A 25,526-nucleotide genomic window follows, 5' to 3' on the forward strand; every position below is an offset into this window, starting at 1 on the left:
AGGAGTGAGGACAATACGGAACCTTGTGGAGTGCCGCTGTTGCGTAAATTGTATGGACCGCCTGTGCTCATCTCGAGCTTTACCAGAGCTGTCTAATTAGCTAGAAAGGACCTCACATAATTGTAAATATTGCTTCCCAGGTTTAAGGTTGAGATATCATGTAGGATATGTTTATATGCCACCATATCAAATGCTTTCATAAGATCCAGACCTAGGAGGTCGTTTACGTCCCTGCTAGGATCATCAATAGTAGCACTTTGATCATGAGCATGGCGTCCTGTGTGTATAATGCGTTCCGAAAACCTATGAGATCGTGCCTGAAAAGCTCCTGGTTTTGTATGTGTTTTTCTATCCTGTTATGAATGTCCGGCTACCTTGTCAACGCAGGATGTAAGTGATATGATCCAGACGTTCTTCTTTGTTACTGGTTTGCTGGGTTTCGGAATAAACATCACCTTGGCCTCCCTCCATTCCGTTGGGACCGTGCCAGATCTACAGTAACTGTTAATTTTGACCGTGATTATGTCTATGGCATCATCGTCCAGGTTTTGCAAAAGCTTATTTGTGATGCCATCCAGACCTGGGGCAGATCTGCCAATTAAATTAAAGAGTACGTGCCTTAACTAAGCGGCAGTGAAATCACTGTCGAAGTCCGGTTGCAATATTCCGGAGTAAGGTTCGCTTATTTCTTCTTCGTGCTCATAGTCATCTTTAAGTGGCAGGTACATGTGTGAGAGGTCGTTTGCGACCTCTCTTGCTGTCTGCCCTGTAGTTACCTGCTTACTGACGAGTCTGTTTATGGCCAGGTTTTTAGTACTTCTGGAGAGCTTGTCATTAAGGAGACTCTTCAATGGATTCCATTTGCCTCCTCTGCTCAATCTGCTGTCTGTTTCCAAGCAAGCTTCATCCAATTGTTGACGTGAGAGTTGAGCCGCGTAGGTTTCAATATCATGATCAACTTAGGCGATATTGGCTGTAAATCTTCTATTAAGTCTCTAACCCTTCCATCTGGTTGGATGTGAATTCTTCGCATCCAGCATGTGAGCTAGATTGGACTCCAGTTTTGGGACTTCGATTTCCGTTGAGACTGCTTTATAGCTTTCTTAATCGTTGCCTTTAGTTTATCTAAAGGCTCCTCATAAGATTTGCCATCTATGCTGATTTCCTTACGCAACTTACGAAATAGATCCCAGTCCACGTACTCATATTTTCTTAGTGGTGGTTGCGTCTGTAAGATGACTTCAATTATGTAATGATCACTTCCTAAATTCTAAATAAAATGCAAAAACTCTCTTCTGCTTAGATGTAGGTAAACGTTAGATTACCGCCGATGCTTCAAATTAATCCTGAATTTCACACCACAACCTGCCTCTTATTAGGTCGTTGTTGGGAACGTAAAACCACAGAATTTACTTTTCCCTAACGGTAACCCGGGACTGTGCCCACGCACCATTTCATTAGCGACTACAATTTTCATCGCTGCCATAGCTTGTTAATTTTAGATTTGTGCTGCCGTGGAACCTCCGATCTTACTAGTCTCCTAATCTCATTCATATCCACGTCTTCGCATTATGCTTCCGAAGCTGGCACGCGTAATCCGAAGATGTGGGATTGTTCCCCACCTGCGGCAAGTTGTTTTTTTTCATCCACTTTCTTTGCCATTAATTTATCACTTCTTTAGTTCATTTAGTGAGTACAAGTAATTTCGACTATGTTTTCCCTAGTGTGTTTGTTTGTTGGCTTCTCATGATATGATTAATAGAAATGGAGCCCGTCGTTTATCTCCTTTTCTTCTCAGTCCTATAAAAATTATACTGGTAGAATATCTCGTACAAGCTGTATTTACATTTATATGGATGCATGAGCTTTACAATTACTGAGTAGCGCGTGAACCAAAAACACGTGCAGCCCACTTGAGCCGAAAGAAATGTGCTGCAGGGTAGGCGCCCTTCTTTAATAAGTAAAAAGTGGAAATCTGTAGTTCCTGTATTGCTGGGAAGAATCGAACCAACGTGATATACATTCTGACACGCTCCACTCCCGCCTCCTGAACCACTTCGGAAATAAATGCTTTGCTCCTATGCATAGTAACTTGCGCCGCATGAACCTGTTACTGTTTTTTCCGGCCGATTCTTCATGAAAAAGTTCGATAGCTACTGCGCACGGATACCGATGCTGCACCAGAAAGAACATCCTGCTCAATAACTGCGATTCCCTGATGATTGGCAGCTGATCTACAAAACCAAGTCGAGCTAAAACACTTGAAACAAACCCAGCGGCAAAAAAAGAAGGCAGGATAGGAAAAAGCGGTAGTTTCACTCAAAATGCGGAGCATTGCTTCCGATAGGAAACTGGCGGATATCTTTACGAAGTAAGTATAGTAGTCTTATCGGCCATAAGAGCTTCTAACCATAGGCATACTAACTAAATTAGCAAACCTGGTGTCACGCGCGCACATGTAAACTTGCACAGATTTCACTCGATGACCGCGGAAGATCGCTGTTAAAGCGCTGGAGTGAGGAAGGGCGGCAGCAGCAGCGAGCGAATTGGCCTTTCGCAGTGCTGCATCTCGCATTAACGCGAACGAAGCCGCGGAAGCATAGCGCGCGACGGACTGTGTTCCCTTAGCGATTGATTTTCGAGTTACAACTGCCCGGCCGTGCGCGCCCCGCCGCCCCGTATACGATGCGCGCCCTTTCTCCTGCCACCCCCTCCTCCGGAGCCTCGCACGCGACGGAAGGCGGCGCGGTTCCTCCACACTTCCCTCCCTTTCTTGCGCGTGATTGAGCCGCGAACACAGGCTCACCCTCGCAAGATTGCACTTGCACTTACGGCATACGGTGCGTGGAGGGGATTTTATCGCCCCTGGACTTAAAGCAGGAGCTGACGGCGACAGGGAACCCGACGGCAAAATTGCGCCTGGAGTGTTCATCTAGTTGTTATCGCAATAAGAAAAAGAAAAGCTCTCACTTAACTCCACTGCTGGGAAGGCCATATACAAGAAGTAGCAGTATGATATCCATAACCTATTTTAACCGGACGACGTTCTCGAACAATGACTTGATCCTAGTCGCTGGGAAATAAACCCGTATGGCTTTTTATTTAGCAGAAATGTTGAGGCGCCTGAGCAGGCTTAATTTCTATGAGGTGTATAATTTGCCCCGAAGACCCTTTAACAATCTGAAATTATTGAAGGGGTGCGGAAAGGATGTTTTGCTTACAAGTACATCCTTTATTAAACATTTTAACTAAACATCCAGTTTAGTTTCGAAGGTGTAATTTCCAAATAATCTACGTTCGAGAAAAACTTATTAGGCGGAAACAGCAATCACAACACAGGACTGCGAGAATAATACTCATCACGTGCAAGCACACTTAGTTCTCCGACGCTAATTTTATTCAAGAAATCAGAAAAAGAAACCAATCGCAAATTGCATTCGGCAGCTATTTCCACAAGCGCCGTTTCTCAATGTAGTGCTCCACCGAGTCCTTTGTTAATGCGTTCTCTCCACTTAGTACACAGTCTCGTGGGCGTAAGCGAAGGCAAGGCGCTTGTCCCACAGGAAGATGCCGGTCTCGAAGATGGTGTAGACGCGGCGGAGGAAGTTCTGGCCAAGCAGCCAGGTGGAGCCACCGGGCAGCTGGTGAGCCGTGTCGACGATGAAGCCGGTGTAGCAAGTGGAGTTCACCTGCAAACATAATGAAATATTGAACAGTTAACGATAGCTCAGTCAGTGTGTTGGGCCCGCGGCGCATTTACGCCACGTGCGACTGATGATAGTACAAGTTTTTATTTTTCTGCGATAGCTTTTATTTGTACAACCGAGGCACCTTTCTGGCAGACGGCGAGGTCATGGTATCACCAACGCACGTGCGGCTCTCGAATGAATGTTAAACATTCACCCGAAGTTGAAGTCCGGTACCCCAGCAATGGTACAGTATTTCCCATATTATTTCGCACAGCAAGATCACAGAATATGTTGGACATTGCCGCCATAAAGCATGTTCAAAGTTTTCCACACATGCTAGAAATTCATTCGTTTCGTTGATGAGATCAATGCGTATCCAGGTGTAACTAGCTATCGATTACACCTGCCGATGCTTGCGTTTTTCTTGAAGCGTATCTGAAAAATAAGGTCTGCCTTTCCCGTCAATTATTCAACGGCCTTTCTGTATTCACGCACAATAATGTCCGACTTGATCTTGCTTTGCGAGTCCTCCGCCACTTATAAAAATTTTTTATTCCCAGTGGCATACACATAGCACGTCCCTTTGCAGAAGCGTGTACAAATGAATGTGTGTCCAGTTTCGTTTCGTTGAAAACACAGCAGTTGGACTCATCTTAAATATCTCTTTTTACAGTGACCCCATCATCTGCCTCCTTGCACATGTCTACACTGATGGATCAACTACATCAAACAGTTCCGGCGGCTCTGTAGTTATACCAGCAATGAGAATAACCAAGCGGTTCAAGACTTTCCATGTCACTACGTCTACAGCTGCAGAGCTCGCGGCTCTCCGCGACGCGCTTCAAGTGATTAATGCTGAAAGTCTTAGAAAATGGGCAGTCTTCTGCGATTCAAGGCCGGCCTTGCAATGTGTGCAGTCGTTTTTCGAACATGGAACTCACGATCAGCTCGCGTGCGAAATCACGGAAATTGTCCATCACTTAAGAGAAAAAGGCCATGATATCTCTTTTCAGTGGATACCAGGTCATTGCGGTATCATTGGAAAGGATGACGCCGATAAGGCAGCTCGGACATCAAACCTGGAAAACCGCTGCGTCCCCACTCCTCTCTCAAGGACCGACGCCGCGAGACAACTTGGCATTCTAGCACGCACGATCTCTTTAGCAGAGTGTAATACCGTACATACAAGGTGCACAAGACTGCACAGGCTAAACCCGTCACTTCAACTCTGACCACCAGCCGGTCTGCACCGGCGTGAAGCGTCTCTCCTGTGTCGGTTATGGCTTGGAGTGGCCTTCACGAATGCCTACTCAGCACTAATTGGAATGGCTGATAGTCCTGCATGTGATGTTTGTGGATGCGAGGAAAGCATTGACCACTTATTGTGCCATTGTCCTCAACTTCAAGCACAAAGACAGTATTTGTCCAACACATTGAGGAAACTAGATGATCGTCCTCTGAGTGAACAGACATTACTAGAGCACCATCCCGATCGATCATCGGCTCAGAAGGCAGTGAAGGCACTTTTGTGTTTTCTCAGAACTTCTGGTTTGCTCGAGCGACTTTAACTCAAGTGCTGTCCGTACACCTATCTACACCTTCTCTCTCTTCCCCTTCTCCCATCGCCCAGTGTAGGGTAGCCAACCAGACTATTGACTGGTTAAGATCCCTGCCTTCCTGTTTTCTTCTCTCTCTCTCTTGCTCAAGGAGTTCACTTGGTGTTCGGGAGATTTATTCTTCAACAACGGCACAAAAGTTTCTTTGTTATTCTTAAATTTCCTCTTCATCTCAAGGCTAAAACAAGATTTGGAGTCAAGTTTATTTGGTTACTGCCAACGGTTCTAACAAATTATGCTATGGACATAGTAAATACCGTCGCATTCTTTTGCTGCTGTCTGGATAATAATGCGGTTCATCATCGCCCTTTTAGGTGCAGTGAAAGATTGTTGACAGCTGGAAGGACAACAAAATGTGTTTTTCGAAGGGTTTTTCACATCTAAATTTTGTTTTCCTTCGCCAGGTCAAGCTGTGTATTCGACAGAGAATGTAGCTGCATCTAGTGCGTGGTACTGCGGCACGTTAGATATTTCAACAATTAGGTTGTGCTGTATTAGTAAGTACGACATGGTTTATTACCCCGCATAATATTTCAGCTATCACTCAATATTTCATCATTAAATTTTCATTAATGAGGTTGAATGGACAGCTTTACCTTGATAGCACCTTAGGAAACGCCGATCATTTATCAGTAGTTATAAAGAAAATGTTGTGGGAACACTTCGAAAGAAGAAAAACCATCTCCCCTTGTCGCTTCCTTTCATCATGGACTTTAGCATTCTGCTGCGTTACTGAAGCGTGCAAATCGTGTTCACCAGTTTAACTAAAACCAACATAAAGCTTTCAACACCACTGAAAAATACAAACGTACTCGCACCCACGCCCACATGCACAAATGTACTTAATTACTTTAACATATACAACCACATACGCATGCCCACCCCTCTTAGTATGTGAAGGTCTGTTTGTGCCTACGTACAGAAAGTGCCAAGGTATTTGTCAGCACAAATGAAGTATCTAAGAGAACCAATAAACAAAATAAAGCTAACGAACCATGGCTAACAATGTGCATTGTTTATTTTCTTTTGTAGAGTTGTGCTGCCTAAACCACTTGATTTGCGCCAACTAGCACAGCGAATTCCTTGCTAGTTGCGTGAAATGTGTAACTTGTGCTTACCTTGACAATGTAATCCTGGGGACGAAGATCGAAGTTCTTGCTAGTAATCTTGATGCTGATGATGGGCAAGGTCGGGACGTCCTCGCAATCAACGGTGTACTGCAATGCGGGAACCACAGAGGAAGACGTCTCAAACAAAAAAGAACTCTTATGCAATAGTTTGTATCATAACGATAAGAAGTTTCGCAAAACGGGTTGAAGACAGGTATAATATGATCATTTCTCCGAAGTGTTAAGAAGGATGGAATTAAAAATTACGGTAGTAGTCATCTCACGATAACCCTCGATAGTAATGCGATTAGCATTCGAGCACCACAACGACGCACCTTATATCTGAAGTAACTTTTTTTATCCTGCGTGTTCGTCATTCTCAGGCTTCCATTGCTTCAGCTATATTCAGCTAACTTTGCTAAGGCATTAGCTTGCCAAGGTCGCCTATGCGCATGGCGCGATGACGATGACTGTTTGATGCGGAAGCAGTGACAACCATGAAATGACGAAGAAAGAATGACGTTGGTGGAACGAGAAAGACGATGGCGGCATAACGGCAATGAGATGAGGATTCGTAAATGACAGTGGTATAACGATGACAGCTTGATGACGAAGACATAGGAAAAGTGGAATCATGGCGAGTGTATGACAACGATGGCACGAAGCCGAGGATATGAAGAAAATCTGATGAAAGAGCTGTAGTGATGGCGATAGCACGACCGCGACGGTATGACGATGAAGACTCAGGAGGGATGATAGTGACTGTTTGACTATTGCGCAATGACGATGATGGCATCAATCACTATAGCGCCACGATGAGCATTTAATCACGAGAATAGGATTACGATAAAACGACCAAGAAGAAATGACGTTTATGAACTGACGAAGGTGGTATAACGACGGCATGACAACAATACGATGACGTTACCGAAGTGATGATGATGGTAAAGCAGTCGCGTGACGACGGCAGTGGTATTACGACGACGGTATGACAAGAAACGCATGACAGTAACTGTTTCACGACAACGCATTTACAACGATGGCATAACAACGGTATGAGGGCAATGAGTTGATGAGCGAATGGCGACAGCACCTGTCGGCGACTATATAACGAAGCCTGTTTGACGACGATGGCACGATGAAGCTGTGGTGACACCAACGGCATAATTACGACGGCATGAATACGGACGCATGGTAGCAACTGTCTGACGACGATCTAATGATCACGATAGCATGACAAGGGCAGCATAAACTGATTGAATAACGGCAGCATGAACACGATATAATGACGAAAAAGCATTGACGTCGATAGAACGCCAAAGTCCGCATGGGAAAAGCACGGGATGAAGATCATGGTATGACGTTGCTCACGTGATAAAGATACTAAAACGACAGTGTGGCGACAATTGTATGACGAGGACTGCGTGACGGCCATGGCATGACGACATCATGACATGCGCGGGATGACGAAGCAAGTGTGATGAAGATGGAACAACCACGAAGGCATCGCGACGGCAGTGTGACAACGAACTCGTGACGTCTAAATGACTGCGATGGCGTGACGGCGACGGCATGACAACAGTCGGATGACAAACCTGGTATGGCCACTATGAAACGAGCATGATAGCATCACGGCTGCGAGCACATACCTAGTGGCCTAAGCTATTAGAGAACTTGGGTCACTGTGTCGGCGTGGAAGGCTTCATGACGGCGGCATGAGAAGACTGAGATCAGGAAGTTAGAATGGTGGCGATGGAACCACTACGACGGCTTCACGACAATGAGCCCATGCCTAGCGGCCCTAGATCGTGGACAGCTTGGATCATAACCGTCGGTCAAAGCTAATAGCTAGATAAATAGAGTCTCAAAAAGCCTGATGTAGAAATACAATGCTAATCGTAATGAAACTCCGAGAACACGTAAGCACTTATGAATAGTCAAGGCGAAGGCATTAATGTTCAATTTAACGCCGCCGTGTGGTCCATCGAGTATTGCGCTGCGTGCAATTTTTTCGAGTTTTGCTGCGAAATAGCGAGTTTTGCGATTAAATTGGTGCGGTTTTTTTTCTTGTACAGTTTTTACGATAGCATGTCGGCTGTAGGCCAGAATCATTTACACAATATTGGTGAGAAATGAAGCATTCCGTGCCACCGACGTGCTGCGCGACGAGTGGCCGATGGAGCAGCAGTGGTCGCAAGGCCAGCGTCGCGTCACCATATCTGCTCCGTCGAGGCACGCTGGTGACGGGACGTCATTGCGACGTCTCTCCCCTCGCACAACACATGGCGTGCTATCGCGGCAGCGGACGTTCCTATTGACCCGATCTGCTCTGTCGAGGCGCACTCGTGACGTCGCAGCTAATGGGAGTTTAGGTGCAGTTTCGATGCTGCTGATGCCGCCAGCTTTTTCGCTCAGTGGATCATTTTTATGCTTTCGCAGCAATAAGCGATTGTGTATGGTTATTTCTCACATAGTGGTGGACCTTAGCTACCTGGAAACGTGCCTAAACCGGCTGCGCTGCCGAGTCAGTGGCAATGGCTACTCGTAGCCGCAGGGAAGCGTGGCTTTAGTGGCGTATAATAAAATATTTTGCGTGGCAGTATAATAATAATAATATTTGGGGTTTTACGTGCCAAAACTACTTTCTGATTATGAGGCACGCCGTAGTGGAGGACTCCTGAAATTTTGACCACCTGGGGTTCTTTAACGTGCACCTAAATCTAAGCACACGGGTGTTTTCGCATTTCGCCCCCATCGAAATGCGGCCGCCGTGGCCGGGATTCGATCCCGCGACCTCGTGCTCAGCAGCCCAACACCATAGCCACTGAGCAACCACGGCGGGTTATGCGTGGCAGTATAGCGTTCGCGCATATAGCTTATAGCGTTAGCGGCACCTATGCAGCATTGCTTTGCTAGCTATACTTCACTGAGGATCTGCTTTAGCGGCATCTTCCGTTGCGCGCCGCCGTGGTTTTACACCTGCCACCGCTATCTAAGTAAGGCGAAGTGGACCAATCGCAGACGCCGGCACCACCCTCTTCGTCCGGTTATCCATTTTCACTGTGCTGGCTCGGCCCCATAGAAACCCTCTCCACTTGACCGTGCTCCTCGCCTCTCCTCAACGAATTATATAAAAGAAACTGCTCATTGCAGGCAATGCTATTCGCTTTGAAAGCAAAAGAAAGTGACATCCTATAAACGAGAAGCGCGTTTCATTGGGCTTTTCAATTAACGCTGTCGGCTACCGCCCGACGCTTGCATCGGTGATTACGTAAATTTGACGTCAAGAGATTGGAATAAAAAGATATTAGAGCAGTTTTCCGTTATAGGGCTTTGGCTGATAGCCAGACTATCATGATTCCCTAAGCTGTCTTCCTCGACCGAAGGAATTAGCTATTACACGTTCAAGAATATGATATCGCATGCTGCGCTGTAGAGTATGATTTGCAGGACTGATCAAGTATGCGGCCTCTTCATTTATTGGCCAATACAGAGAAAATTTTCGCACTTCAGATGACCTTCAATAATATTTGATATTATGGCATACACTGGGGAAGGTGGCCACAGACATCGTACACAAGTTGACTAGAGTGAGAACGATTTTCAGATTAATGCAGTCCATCTGGAAGCATCTTCCAGTGGTGCTAAAGTGAAGCTACCCAATAGTTGCTTCTCGAACAGAAACAATATCGTATTTTAGCCCTTGATTATGCGATGTTTCTTCGCTCTTACCCTCTGATACCATTGTAAGGATATCATCAGGGATACATCTGAGTTAGAAAATAACATTTAGATGAGCGCGCATTTTTCTTATTATAGCGTGAATTATATCTTCTCGTTCCTTCTCACGCACTTTGGTAGTATGAATGCATCGGGCAGTAACACAATAAAGTAATTTGGATTGTCCGCATATAACCCAATTTTATTGTGGAAGTGGGTGATCCGGACGCCAATTGATGCAAGGAACACTGTGTCTAAAGTTAGTATGAAGGATTAGGAATAAAAACCTTGGCTTAAGAAGCGTTATATGAAATCTCGCACTTGGATGTTTTAGAACGTTACTTCAGTGTCTTTTGTTGAAATTAAATTTTTACGATATGCCTGTGCTTAATAATGCAATCAGTCACAGTGTCCTTATTTTTCAAAGAATACAGTGGACAACCTTCTAATGTAAAAAAAACAGGTAAACACCATTTACGAGAACTACGGAGTAAAGTCGGTTTCATGTCGTAACTCATAAAGGCGCCTTTACAAGCAATTAGGAAGTTTTGCTAAAGAAATGTTTTCTGTGGACCTACTCTTATTCTTGTAATCTTATTACGTGCAAGAAATTCCCCAGAATGCCTTATGACCTTATTTCCCAATGGAGACCCGAAAGCTGAATTTCAAGCGCGCTCTAATAGTCGCAGAGAACTGTACAATGCCGCTGAACAAGTTGCATATGTCCACGTGTCACTCGCACGCACCCACAAGGGTGCGTCCTATTCTTAGCTATTGATCGTTATACACGGCACCATTCTGTTCGAAGAGATGTGCGCGCAGCTTGACACACTGACTCAAGTGAAGACGAGTGGTTTCCTCTAACACTAGCTTCAGCTCAACGTAGTCTGTTCTTGAAAAATTCAGTATCTGCAGGCTCTGTCAAACAGGTGAAAAACGTGCGTCCTCTTTTGCTTCTGTTTGACAGAGAAGCATAGTTTAGGCGCACTTTGTGACACGTTGGAACACTTTTCAAGGTGCGGTAAAATTTTTTTAAGTGCTATAAGTGTATTCCTCTATCTGTCAGCGGCATTTCCTACATTACTAAGTACATTTGTATCGCGTGAAAAGCGTCCTCACCTCGCCGTGGGAGGTGCTGGAAGCGTTCAGGCTCTTGTGAATCAGATCAATCTGCTTCTGGGGACCATAGATGAACGGCAGGGTGGACACCGGCTTGGCGTAGAGGTCATCTGTCTGGATCCAGCGCTGGCCGATCTTGATGCTGCAATAGGTGAATACGGAGAAAGCTCTCTTATTAACAACTTGCTTGAGTATCTATCTGTATAGTCTTTCATTGTGTTGATTATTAGCGGGCACTGCCATTCCATGCTTGCTGCCTACACTATACTTAAAGGCGCTAGGTACCCCGAAATATGCTCGTTGTTTTTATTGCGCGTTTGCCTAATATGGAACTTGACGATGTCTCCAGCGCCAGTGGAAATACCGAAATAAAGCCTTCTCGTGTTTTCAATTACTATTGAAATGAGTTTCCGCACCGATTGCAGCGTCATGCATCAACAAAATTCGGTACTAGATGTGACGCAAGGACACGTGACATATGCTGTTCGTTCTGACTGGTGAGGCTTGAAGAATATTTTGTGCGTCTTTATCCGAAACATACAATGACGTCCTTAAAAAAATAAAGAACGGGCATTACGCTGTCTGAAGCGGAATAGAGGGCACACATTTGTTAAATACAAACTAATCATTTTTGGAAGTGGCATTAGGTTCACAGTCCAAAAGTGTACACTCGAAATATAATGCGAGAATAAGCACATGCACGTAGCGAGTACAGTCAACCACAATAGGGCCGCTGTAACGTAAAGCTATTCCAAACTTTTCTATTCCTATTCTGCAATCAGCCTTCCACGACTGGCCATGGACCAACCCCACTTCGTCTGTCTGTCATACGACGTCACGAAAAACGCGCTAGCTCCCAATATTACATGGCGTGTACGCACTTATTAGGCATGATTCGATCGAACACAAGAAGAAAAAATATTATTGCGGATTTGACGCCTTTCCGCCATTAACCCTCGGCTATTGGTCAAAAGGTTTGAAGTTGCACCCAATACACCTGTCTGGCACTCGACGTCACAAAACCGCAAAATCTCATTGCGTCAGAGGGACGTGTACGCGATAGAGATGCATTTTATGCCGGAAATACTGACCCGCTCCGAAAAGTACAGAAGATGGCTGCCGCGATCATTCGAACACTGGCTACTCGCACATGCCGGAGAGCACGCGTTTATTTGCGTGTAACACTTCTTGCGGGGGGAGGGGGGGGAGGGAGTGGCGCCTTCTACTTTAGGCGGCACGGGCGGCCCCGGCGGCCGGCCGGGCTGCTGTCTCTTGAAATCCATCTGCGCCAGGTACAGTGTCCGTGCTGCGCTTTCGCGTTTTAGTTCGTGTTCATACGCGCAGCAACACGAAGCTCAATTCGCTCGCTGCTGCTGCCGCTTTTCCTCACTGCACCGTTTTTACAGCGTGTTTCCATGTTCATCGAGTGAGATATGTTCACGTGTGCTTGGGTGCGCGTGACACCACGCTTGCTAATTTATTTAGTTTGCCTATGTTTACAAGCTTATACGGCCGATCAAACTACTATCCCTAACTTCGTATAGCTGTCCGCTTATTTGCTATGGCAATCAATGATTCGCCTTTCGGGTCAGGCGAGATTGCGACTCTTTATTGATACACCTTTTTGCAATACCCGCAAAACTCGAGGTGCAATGTAATTAGTAGATTTTTCAGAATATTTCGTGCTTTTATCATTCACACTACAATTGTAAACCTTCCTCTGCACGTTCACGAAGGTATCGGCTATAGTCCTGCAACGCTCCAACGTGAAAAAAGTTTCGTAATTCACATTATTCTTTGCGCTTGCATATATTCTCGATATTTCCCCCAATAAACACATTTTTTCGAAAACTGACATGCTTTTGACGAAGGTGCCTAATTCACCCCTTCGCTTCTGCTTTTGCCCCCGCAACAGCCTGATCACTTCCAGAATTCCAATTTTCCGCACGAGGTGACTTTTACATCGTCGAAGCGTAAGCATTTGGTAATGCGTGTATCTCGATTATGTTAACTTTTTCAAACCCTTCTTATCGCAACAGCACGTTCCCGCGAGAAATACAGGTAAATGTACCACTGACAACGGAATAATGCCGTGTACAGAAGTTTGGCTAAATAAGTTACAAAAAACGCTTAACGGCCGAGAGAGAGAGATAGAAAAGCAGACCGTGTTAAATTCTCAGCAGAAAGAACATGAGAGTAGGTCAAATTGCAAGATCAAATAAAAACCCGCTCGGCAGCCGTATTATGTGTAACAGAGTACTCCGAGACCACGAGAGAGCTCTCTTACCCCTGGAAGCGGATGATCCACTCATCGGTGGCACTCTGGGCATATGTGAGCTCTCCCTCGTAGTGCGACTTGTCGATGCCACCGAGCACGAACTCTCCGTCGGTACCGTTGACGGTCGGGTGGAAGTAGAAGGCGAACACTGGCTGAGGGAGGAGGTGGCTCCAGAACATGTGGTCGAAGATGGACCAGTGCTCGGACAGGAAGCGCGACTCAATGCTCAGACCGACGGCGCCGTCGAACTTCACACCGTTGTAGATCTGCGAAGAGTGAGGGGAAGCGAATGCGCTCAGAATCATCATTCCTCCACTACTGAGGAGCTGGAGAACGAGCAACGAGTATGACTACGAGAACGACAAAGATACACAGTTAAAAGCGCCAACGATTGCAGAAAAAACTGCTTCTCAGGAAATTGGGTCTCGTAGGAAGGAACCAAATGCCCTGGAAACCACCCACTATGCCTCCCCCTGCACCTCATTCAACGTCGACGTATCACTTTAGATAATTGGGTTCAGTGGCTAATTAATAGGACATGCTGAAATTTGTCATTCCCGCATGTGTGATCGAGAGTTACCCAGCAGCCCTTTTGACGAGCGAGTACAGTGACGCACGCATATTTTTTGCAGCAGAAATTGTACGTCATCAACACCATACGGCAACGGTGGCGTTCCCCCCATTACCGTACAGATCAGCACTTCTTACTATCGCTTATCAATTTAAAGCATTTAAAGCAAACACACTGATTCTCGCCCCTCATGCCAAGTGGCCGGCACAGCCCACAGTGAGCTGTGGGGAGTAGTGGAGGTGATGAAAGAGCAGCTAACGATAAAGCCATGGCAAGCGAACACTTTGTCTTAATCAGTGCAAACAACAGTGTCATACGTGCTGAATGAGTGCAAAATTTTATAAATCCCTTCGACACCTTGTTTAAACAGCTCTCTCAGAAATCAATGCCCTGTGCTGAGTTTGTGTTAATGCGGATCATTTGCATTTTAGAGGCAACTTTGAGATGAGTAGGTATGTTTGTGCGTTCTCTCTTATGGTACCGCTTGACTAAAGAGAGGGAGCGTCTGGCAATGCGAATCGAAGCACGATCCACTGGTGCACTTGCCGAACGCTCTATAACTTAGTCCTCAGATGTCTGATAAAACGAATGAGCAATGCTCAATCCTCCAACCTTCCTCATTTGTGGGAGCTAGCACTTTCAGAAGGTTGGCGCGCCTCTGAAGTCGCAGATTTGCCAGTTTGCATATAAAAATCAAGAACAGCTGCGCGGGCACCACTTTCGCACGTGGTCCTGAGGCTAGAATAAAGCGGCAGCTGAAAAGCAGGCGCGAAAGAGGCGGCGCGTCTAAGCAAGCGCCGTGCCTTATTCGTTAGTGTTGTCATCATTCTGGCGCCATCGTCGGCAGGACAACGTCGTCGCCGCTGTTCTCACACGTAAAGCCTGTTATACTCAGTGGCACAGGCTGGATCACCTTTCTTTCATCTTTGTCTTTGAGCTCCCACATAATATATGTCCTCACACGTACCATCGCTTGCATTGCGGGGTCATGTTGGGCCATCTAGTAACACCATGCGCTATCTCAAACGAGACTAGGTAGTTTCTACTTGCGGCATGCCCGGCATAACAATAGTCCTATAATGTCCGGGACCTCGATCGTTTTTGTGCGGCTCGAGATTATTAGCAGACTCGACACACATAATTCGGACAATAAAGCACGACGCCCACCGCAATGCAGATCAAGCGCTAAACAGTTCCCAGTGCCCGCTCTGTCCTCTTTAGTGTGCCCAGTTTTCTTCTCATATGCTTGGCACGCGTCAAACAAGGACAAAAAAAAAAGAGAGACAAACAGGAGCTCGTCGTGTCTCTTCACTTATGGATATTTTGTTGTCTATCGTTTGCTCCGTATATGAAACGAGATCCGCCCACTCATTCAACCCGTCACTCTCGTGTTGTCGCCCTGTTAATAGAGTGGCCCTGCAGGCTCAACCTTGCGCACCTTAGGGTCAATGACGGTAGCCTCGACAAACAGCTGGTCGACGACCTTGACGCCGGCGATGTTGATGGTTTCGCGGGCAGCGGTTCCCAGGATGCTGCCACCTCCGATGTAGGGGGCGCTCACCCAGATGCCGTAGGGCCTGTACGACGACGAGTGGCTGTTGTCGAACAGCGGGCGATCCTCTGTGAGCCGAGGTTAAACAGCGTGTGAGTTTGAAGACCTTTGCAGTAAAACAAACAAACAAAAGAAACAGGCAAACTCAACTGCAGTTGACGTCTACGTAAATTGAAGCCTTCTTGGTGTGATTCTTTCATTAACCATGTTTGTGGGCATATGAAATGTGGTTTTTGAGGTATTAATATCAGGATTGAAGAGCAACAAGCTATACGAAGAAAAGATTTCATTTGATGTAAGCTATAGACGAGCTGCATATTATGTACACTTATTTACCTGCAGTACATCAAGCATTTATTATTTGGCAAAATTTTAAGTGAAGACCCATAGTGGCATGTTGCACCCGTGCCGTTTGTTTTGCGTCAGTCTCGTCTAGCGCAACTGTGGATCGAAACGCGTCAAACGTCTCTACGCGCTGGCTTGCTTGCGCGAAAGTGTACTTTGCCGCTGTCGAAGCAGGCCCCTGTGGCCGTCGACGTTAAAGGCCAGATATGTGCGAAAATGTACCTGGAGCGCGGAAAGAAAGTTCCGGTTTAAAAAATGATAGGGTTCTTTTGCATGCTGTGAATGCCGTTGGTCAGCGAAGGTGCATTGTCACCTCATCCGACTGACGAATGCGACGTAACCTTCAACTGGGTCATGCCGAGCCCTAGCTCGACGCCGTTGTGCTTGCTCCTTTCGTCGCTCATCGCATTCGCGCTGCTCCTCAGGAGTGCAAACCGTGCGTAGGTTGGTTTGGGCAGGAACTGCGGCGTCCTGTCTAGCCAGAGCACGATGCCACTGTGCATAGTAACGTTGTTGTTCCTGACTCCATGCATTGTCCTCACGCTGCTGTTTGTGCGTCCTAACTATGCGTGGCGTTTCCATAGCGGTGTCATAACGAAAATGAAATGAGTTGCTAGGCGGGTCGTTCTTTCGCATATAAAGTTACAGCCTTTTAGCGTCTTTTACATATCACTCCGTGCTTCGTATGCTTATACAACCTTTGTCTTTAGCGAGAAACGCTTGCGGCGAACGTTATGCGTGAAAGAATCCTTTCTGGTTCTTTTTGTTGTGTCCCCCACACGGCCGGCGGCGCCGCTACCGCAGATGTGCGGAGGCGAGCGTCATCTGGCGGTGCTGCAAGGAACTTGTTACGCACGCGGCGTACGAATTTCGCTGTGATTGGTTCAGTTTTCTGTCGCCGGAGACGGAGAAATACCAGGATCCTAGTTATATACCGCTTCGCTGTAAAGTCAGGCAGGTTCATCTGAATGGCGAATCAGTCGAAGCGATAGCAAGGTTTGACGTTAGACTGAAAGTTCCTCAGTAAGTGCTCTAGGAACACGCGGGGACGGTATGTTGGCGCAACACAGTACGCGAAGCAAACAGCTGCGCAGCGAATACAAACACCTGAGAATTGTTTGGCCTTCCACAAAGCTGATTTGAAGAGTATCACAGTGCAACAAACTGGACTAATCGTCACCGTTCCGGTTGATCGGCACAGTGGTGGAGCCTGGACAGTGTTCTTCATTCCGCTGCTGGCATGAGCGTCGTGTTCACGCATGATACTCTAAGCACACTAGCGTTGCTGCTAGGCTGGTACTGATGCGAAAGCATCAAATCGCCCGTTGATCAAAAAAGCCAGCATCTGTCAGCTGTAGCAGGAAAACGCAGGTAAATTTGCAATGGCTGCGAAGGCACGCCACGAGCGCTCCCCGATGGAACAGAGCGAGCGAACGGAAACACCGGCTACCTCGATAGCGCACAAGATGTTGCGTGAGGGAAGAGGGAATCGCCGCAACGCCACGTCATACTCGCTCTCGCTCTCGAAAGGCTGTGTCATCCGCGCGTTCCTTGTCCGCGCAAGCCCTCGCCGGTGTCCTAACTCCGTCGCGCTAAGGCCAAATCAAAACGCGCCAAGCGTCTCAACGCGGTCGCTTACCCCCGAAAAGTTCATGATTGGAAAGATCGCCCATCAATCGGCGTTCAAGTGGGCAATAATGCTTTCGCATTCGCAAATCATCAGTGCTTAGGTGTCGTCGGATTTTTCGTATGTAGTGGTGCGAGCGGCACAGCAGACACTAGACGGCCAGCTAATGCTCTTTAATATTTCTAGAGGCGTGCGATCATTCGTGATTTTCAGATAACAAATCGAATAGTGTCTTAATCGATTTGGTCTCCGAATGGAATGGTCCCTATTCCTAGATGCGAAAAATGTTCAATTACTTATCGTATATTTCGAATACCAACTGCGCCTAAATTTACATAAAATTGACGCAAAAGAACGGTAAAATTTCACCTCCGCGGGCATAGTATAGACAAAAAACCTGAGACCTTGTGCAGTGGAGCAGGCTACACAACTGAGGTAGCCGTAGTTTACAGGCTGCACAGCGATCATTTGCGCTCTCTGAGGGGCCCTGCGCAGGTCAAGAAACGCCTCATTTGTGCTTTTAATAAAGAACACTTCAAAACGTACTGTTTTTTTCCTTACTAAATTTCATAATTCCGATATGGGAACATTGTTTTACATAACTTTGACGACGGCCGTACATTATTCAAAAACAATTCGAAAAGTATTCGTTTCGATTTGATTCGCTTCTAACACTATTCGATTCGCATTCGCTCGGGTCTCAAAAAATCACTATTCGCACACTCCTAAAAATTGACAGCGGCTTAGCTCGGCTATGCCAGGATATACGCAGAGAAAGCTAAGGCATAGCATGGTTAGCCTTGTTTAACCTTGATTGCAAGTCCAGGTTAGTCTGGCTGTCCAGCTATGTTGCGGCGTTTAGCCAGTCGTTTGCTGCGCTGTTCGTCTGTATCCTGGGCGATTCGTTTCCTCTTCATTTCGTTCCGATGTCGATTCCAGACCTCCTCCTGCTTATCAGAATTGTCGCCGTCCATACTGCCGCCTAAACTGTGGTTGCGGCGCACCCGAGCTCTTCTTTTTAATCCTCCGACATGTTACCCGCATGCGACGCAGCTGGCGAAGCGATCGGAAGTGAGCGCAACGACGAGGAACGCGGCGTGACGACATACCAAACGGTTGCGGCGGAATGGCGCGGCGCTGTGCAACGGCGGAACACATGTGGCTCGGTTCTGCTAGTGGCGCATACGCAGTAGTGACTAAGGAGCGAGAGCGAGAGAGAGAAACATCCGCGGCGAGGCGCGCGTTGTGACGTCACGTGCCGCCTCGGAGCACCGCCACGGCGAAATTGCAAGTTAGCGGTCAGTAAAGCTTTCGCTTTAATTTCCGCGGCGAGGCGCGTGTTTTGACGTCGTGTGCCTCCTCGGAGCACCACCATGGCGAAATCGCAAGTTCGCGGCCAGCAAAGCTTTTGTTTTAAAATTTCACACTGGGTGCTGACAGACGCTGACGGTTTCCTATCCGTCTAATCTTTTTCACCATCGAGGTGTGACATTGGCAGCGCTCCTCATCCATCCAGCGTTTCAAGATCACCGGTGGCTGCAGCCGGGACGCTGTCCTTTCGGTAGAGGAGTGCTGCACCATGCCAACATGTCTCACCCGCGTAAAGTTGCACGAAGCTGCCTAATGTTTAGTCCTAATTAACAACATCTAAAAGGAATTTAAACACCGATAGTGTACTCTATACAATAACAGTATTCCGTCAAATACGAGAAAAAACAGGACTGTAGTCTGCTAAATATAACAGAAATAGAAAACAGTCAAAACGCAACGTAGGTGGCAGCGCCGAACATGAAATATAAGTAGGCCGGCAGGTGAAAGAAAACTTTAGAAGAAGGTTTTGAAGTTTATATAATTTTTGTTTAAAATGGCAAGCTGTAGCTGTCCATCGCACTGGTCAGTTCAATAAACCTATGTACGGAGCACTCCGGTAAAAGGTCGTATCGAAACCGCAGTTACAGACCTGTTCCGTAAGTTGAAACGACAATGAAACTCAGCTAACAGCAAGCTAACCGGAAATAAGCTAATTTTTGTCTTACCTAATCTATTACAGCAATGCCCGTTATAATAATTTTCATTGCTGGTTTATTAGAGGACTGTGAAGATTTATAAATGAGAGCGCGAGTTAAATCAGCCAAACCACACGTTCAGAAATTCAAGTTTGGCTACACTATTACATTTGTAATCCCCTGGTTGCATGAATTGGCCGCTCTTGTGCTGCCTTCTGCACTGTTAAATAATTTACATGCTTACACCCATAAAGGGTGTAAGGCATCGAGCGAGTTATAGATCTATTTACGCAATTATTCACTTTTAAGGGTGTAAGTTATTTTTTACAGTGTGGTCGTCTGGTGCAGTGCTGGAGCGCAATGGTCACTACGGACGTATAAGCTGAAAACAGCCACAGCACTTGGTCTTCTCAGGCAGTATACAGGCCTACGAGATAGGCGGTTGGTAGTGACGTATGCTGCCTATAAATTTTGGGCGCCAATTTCCGTTCCCTATTCATTTTTTTCTCCCTTCCATATTTACAAATTCTTTTACTTCTCCTCCTTCTAGGTAGCCAATCGGCATCTTAATGGCCAACTTCACCGCCTTCCCCTTGTTCTCTCTTTCTCTAGTGTCCCTCTCTATTTCTCTCTAGCACATAGTAGTATCTGCACTCATCTAAACCCGGATGTAGATTATATGGACACCGTTCTTTTCAGGCACACCGTGCCTTTTCAGTCATCGCTGTGCTAAAAAATACGGTGTGTCATAAGTGGTGCAAGAACGAGTTCAGCGCAGCGTAAGCTTTTCCATTTACCAGTCGCAGTTACAAAACCCAGCAATCGTGTATTGTTAATGTTTCTTTCTTACAATATATGCATACGTGTAGATATATGCCATGAATGATATATGTACTCACGGCACTGTTCCACACTGCAACCAATGGAGGGCACCCAGGTCAGGTTGGAGGCAGTGTCGAAGATGACACTGAAGTTTTGGGGCGGAGTTCCGATGGTCATGTAACCGTAGTACTGGAGCTGCATGCAAAAGAGAAACACGAAGGGTAAGATGTGCTGCTGGGAAGGTTCGGCTCATGAATAGCACAAAACAGGGGCAACGAGGGCAGCACTGGCTCTATGCCCTGTCTTCTCCTTCCAGTGAATTCCCTGTTTTGCGCTATAATCACGTGCGAATCATGTTCCTCAGACCAAGGTGTACCCACGCCATGGCTGCGAAACTACAATTGCGCAACAACGTCTATAAATCGTGTTATTCGTGGAAAAGTTCGGCAGCATGTTACTGTCCTGTAACACGTGAAAGGTAAAGCATGCTGCACACGTGGTAATGCATTAAGTTGTAAGATCGGAAGGGTCAGACGTCTTGCAAGGCATAGAGAGCTGCTGCATGAAGTAAACGTATGACGTCGCAGGCCGATCTCCACAACGACACATGCAAGCACCTAATATACAACCTAAAGGTTCTTTCGCTCTCTTTCTCTTTCCGCCCTTCTTGCTTTCTTTTTTTCGTTCTTTGTTTCTTTGTTCCTTCTTCTATGTTCTTTTTTTAACTCTTTTGTTTCTCTATCTGTTCCTTCTAGCATTCTCTCTTTCTTTCGTTTCTTCATTCATATTCAGCCATTGCATCTTTGCTTACTTACGGGGTCATGAGCTACTCCTGATGAATATATCTTTCGCATCAGTTTTTTTGCTTCATTAGACTAGACAACGCTTTTTTCGGGTAGGAGTCATTGCAACGGGCCACTTAAGGCTTTCGCCTTAATAAAGTTTTTAAGCACTAGCGCTTGCAGCGTCGTTTTTCTTGTTCCTTCTGTGTGATATTCGGTGATAATGAAAGTGCCGTGATCTTGAATGTTCTTGAACGTCTCACGGTAACAAAGACAGAGAAACGTCAGTGAGCCGAGCGCCGGAGAGTGGTGCGAACAATTTGAGCGGACATTTCAAGTGCCACGATGGGCCCCGTTCCTGCCCAATAAGATTTCCGACACTGCTCCATACTATTGAGGTTCAGATGCCAACCCAGGTACCCTGTTTTGAGAACTGAGAACAGGAGAGCTTTATGGCAGCAACACTTGTCTGGTGCTCGTGTGCGCTGTGATCACACGACACACTGTCACGTGACGCATGGTTGGAGCGACGGTTTAAATGACTTGTGTGGCGGCTCACGTCACGGCGCTACGCACAACTCGCCGATGGAACAAGGCCACGGACCTTCTGTGAGAAAGGTCGTCGGCAGGGAGGTCAGAGCAGATGGGAATGGTGTGCAGCAGGTGTTGACGGGAAAATATTTAGTCAAAATCACGGTAAAAAGCACAAATAACACATTCCGATTGCCCTCAACATCACTAGTAACGTGGCAAAGACGTCCCAGCATAAGTGGGCAAACAGAACAAAAAAGCCAGGGAACCAACGAAGCTACTGGCAAGTTTTTTGACAAATGTACAGGCTTGGGCCTGTGGGTTATTCATAATTAAAAGCATGTACAGTGCGAAGGATGGTGACTGAGTCAGACGACACACCCTTTGCCCCCTCATGAAATGCAGGGTGTCTCAACTATCATGTACCGAGTAAAAATACGCAAATGCCACGCAGCTAAACCGAACCCAGCTAATGCTATTTGCCGTCGCCTGGTGATACTCAAATTATATTTTGCATTGTTCCTAATTACATGATTAGTCACAATTAAATATTCAACTTCTCAAATAATGTAATTAGATGAAAAGTGTCGAGAAAATTGTAGAGAGACATCAAAAATTGGCGATGCAGCTTTGTGTTGCTCAATGCGCGTTACACGAAAGTGTTTTTCCGAGCTTGAAATCAGCCTTCGCAATGCACATGGTTTTAATTGTTTGACAGTAGGAAAAGCAAAAGTACTTCATACTTTCCCCTAGTTGCGTTTCTTGGTGTTCCAGTCGGGTTTTCCGCGCATTCCTTAAGAGGGTGTTTTGATAAGGAAAGCAAATGGGACAACAATTGATTTAATTCTACAACCTCAGAACGCACATCCCAGAAACAGTTTAAAATCAGAGTAGATTTTTCTTGCGAACTTACTAGCTGAAGTTTGTGATTCAGAATACATTACATAATGTGGTTATTAGTGGTATTTTTGTTCCTGAGTGAGTGACTCATTTATATTTATCGTCTGAGTAATATGCGCCTTTTCGAACAATCCAGCTCAAAGGATAGAATGTGTGTTTCGCAGTTTGAGTTCGACATATATAACGAATAGTGATATTGCGTCGTGTAAAACTTGACGTTCGGGAAGAATTTCATGCAAAAGAACAGCGCCATTGGTTAGGTTAGAGGTCACGTACACGCCGACTCCTATTCAAGAGGAAGCTGTAGCTCGGAGGCTCTTCTGTAAATAGATTGGAAAGGAGAAATCGTTTTTCTCGGGAACCACTGCGCCAAATTTCATGACGTCTGTTTCATTAAAAATGTTAAAAGCTAGTTAGTGTAGTAGCGAATTTTTGATTGGTGCCGCTGATATCTATCAGAATTGTTCAAAATAGCAAATTTTTAGAAACCCATACTATCAAGCGTAAAACTTCAGCAAGGACAAATGGTATCAGAATTTTTTACGTTGCATCTAAAAGTACATCCAACGCCGACTAAATTGATGTAATATACCTGTCTTTTTAATACACCACTAATATGTAAGACTTTTGCAAAACCTTTGTAAGAATAGTAACAAATTAAACAAAAAGTACTAGTTTTGTAGGCTTTATATGTTGTAACGGATGCAGTTCACAGAACTGCGATATCTGTTCTTTGTGCAGTTACGAATTTTTAGCCTTCGTGCTCGCACTTTTTTTTCAATCATGCTGATTTTCTGCAATTTTCATAGACAAACTTAGGCCCTCAGTTTGGATTGCGCTTCCGGCACTAACCAGCATTTAAGTTTGTCTCTCAAATTATGTATATTCTAGTTTAAACCAACCCAAAGAGATATCTTACAAAAGCTTTTCAGCATTTTACACGTGTTCGAATAGGCGGCATCGGAGTTAGACCCAGGCTAAAGTTCCCCCTCGAACATGTTTGTCTCTGCCTTGCTTTCTTCACACAGAAGAAGGAGGACATGCTGGTGCTTGCTATGCATCAGTGCTCTCACCTGAGTGTAGTTCAGGGGCGCGATGTAGCCCGACCCTCCAGAAGTGTTGTGGTACATGTTCGTCACCGGGGAGATTTTCATTTTCGTCAGTGGAATGCTGCACAAAATGAGGAACATACCGGGTCAACGGAAATAGGTTGTTTGCGAGAAGAGACAGACGGGAATTGCGCGCGCTCGTATGAATAATATCGACCTTATACACTATCCAAAGTAACGCAGTATTCCGCAGCTCCGTTTCATTCTGCGTCGCAATCTGCTGCGTCAGGAAGAGTAAAATAATGGGTAAAGAAAGACGGTATGTGCAAGTTAATTTTTATGCGTATATACTTTACTACGTTATGAAGATATTTTTAATCGTCACCGTTTACGATGTACTGTGTGCGCCCTTGTTTTCACATGAGCACATTAAGTAAACCACGTGTGACATATATTACATATTTCAGATCAAATTAAAGAAGATAAGCGCAACAAGCGAAACTTCGAAATTACCTTTTAGAATCTCCAAGTGAGTCCTTGAGGATATTTGCGCAAAAAACCTGCCAGGCAGCATGCGGCTTGGTATTCTTTCGGGAGAGGGTGGCCGGGAGGGAACAGCGTGCTGTTTAATAGTGGACGCTATGCTATGAAATTTAGTACTTTAAACCATTGCTGAGCATGTGCTTATGCAATTTCCATTAGCTGCGAAATACCTCGCAAGGATGCAGTTACTCGTGCATGGAACGCAAGAGTAGCACTTACCCGTCAGTAAAGGTCCTTCACAATGGAACAAGAAGTAGCGATAATATGGCATATACGAGCAAATCCTCCTCACAGCATGTTACAGCTCCGTTCATTCCTACATTCAGTCACTATAAAAGTAATAAGGCTGAAATCTCAATGCTCTTTTTCCACCTCATAAAAAAATAAGCAATGAGAATCGCGTTTTTTTTTTCTTTACGTGCGACATCATATTGTGTTTCTAATTATGAAGCGTTCCGTTTAAGCGTCTCCAGTTGCGAGTCGGAGCATCGCCTCATTCTTTACACGCATGCCCAACACGAAGCCAAGCTGAAACAATAAGAGTGACGCCCGTAATAACCAATATTTTCTCCATAAACTATGGATTTTCTTCGGGACACGGATGGCCATTACTCTTACCTAATCTTGGCGGCGGCCGCGCCGACCAAGGCGATCACCGCAATGCACACGGCTCTCATGGTGACGACTGGAATCTTCCGGTCAAGGAAAAAAGAACAACTGGGTGCTGGACCGTCTCGAGTCACTACTTGGACCCGTCGAGCGTACTCCTCTGCCCGGACGTGGGCTTTTAAAGGGTCGCGCCACTTCGACGTGGCGCGATATCGCCGCGAAGCTGACGACGTCGCAACGTCGAGCGTTGTCAGACCGCGCCGCAAGAAAACAACCGAAAGCGAAGGCAGCAGCAGCGCCTTGCGACGTCCACTTACGCCGAGCTGGCCGATCGAGGCACTGCTGACGCAGGTACAGTACTCGAGCAGCCGGTCCAGCGGTATATGCTTCTCGGTTTTGTTGAGCAGCCTGGCCGGAGAAACGATTGGCCGAATGCAGCGCGGGCCCACACGTGCAGCACGGGCACAAGGGTTAGGAGAAAAACGCAAGCTCTGAAGCAACACGGCAGTGTGCTTTCGATTGCGTGTAAACGTAGACGTAAACTACAGAACAAAACTGGGGTGCAACAACTTTTGCCAGCGAAAAAGCAATACGGTGTATGACGTGCTGGGAACTCTCTCCAGCAATTAGCGTTCTGCGCATGCCGTCAAATCAACAA

General features: G+C 46.1%; 1 protein-coding gene across 1 annotated transcript in view; it reads right to left on the minus strand.

Moving 5' to 3' along the window:
- Nucleotides 1-3,399: 3,399 nt before the first annotated feature.
- The window catches only part of LOC142587825 (lysosomal aspartic protease-like), a 73,515-nt gene continuing 51,388 nt past the window's right edge, over nt 3,400-25,526 (minus strand). Inside the window, exons 2-8 of the mRNA XM_075699117.1 lie at nt 23,741-23,837; nt 20,532-20,649; nt 15,541-15,722; nt 13,541-13,797; nt 11,254-11,395; nt 6,424-6,522; nt 3,400-3,689 (exon numbers count right to left, since the gene is read on the minus strand). Of these exons, the coding sequence (XP_075555232.1) occupies nt 3,513-3,689; nt 6,424-6,522; nt 11,254-11,395; nt 13,541-13,797; nt 15,541-15,722; nt 20,532-20,649; nt 23,741-23,821 (1,056 nt within the window). The 5' untranslated portion in view covers nt 23,822-23,837 and the 3' untranslated portion in view covers nt 3,400-3,512. The remainder of the gene's footprint in view (nt 3,690-6,423; nt 6,523-11,253; nt 11,396-13,540; nt 13,798-15,540; nt 15,723-20,531; nt 20,650-23,740; nt 23,838-25,526) is intronic.

Source organism: Dermacentor variabilis, chromosome 7 (assembly GCF_050947875.1).
Source record: "Dermacentor variabilis isolate Ectoservices chromosome 7, ASM5094787v1, whole genome shotgun sequence".
NCBI classification, from domain to species: Eukaryota; Metazoa; Arthropoda; class Arachnida; order Ixodida; family Ixodidae; genus Dermacentor; species Dermacentor variabilis.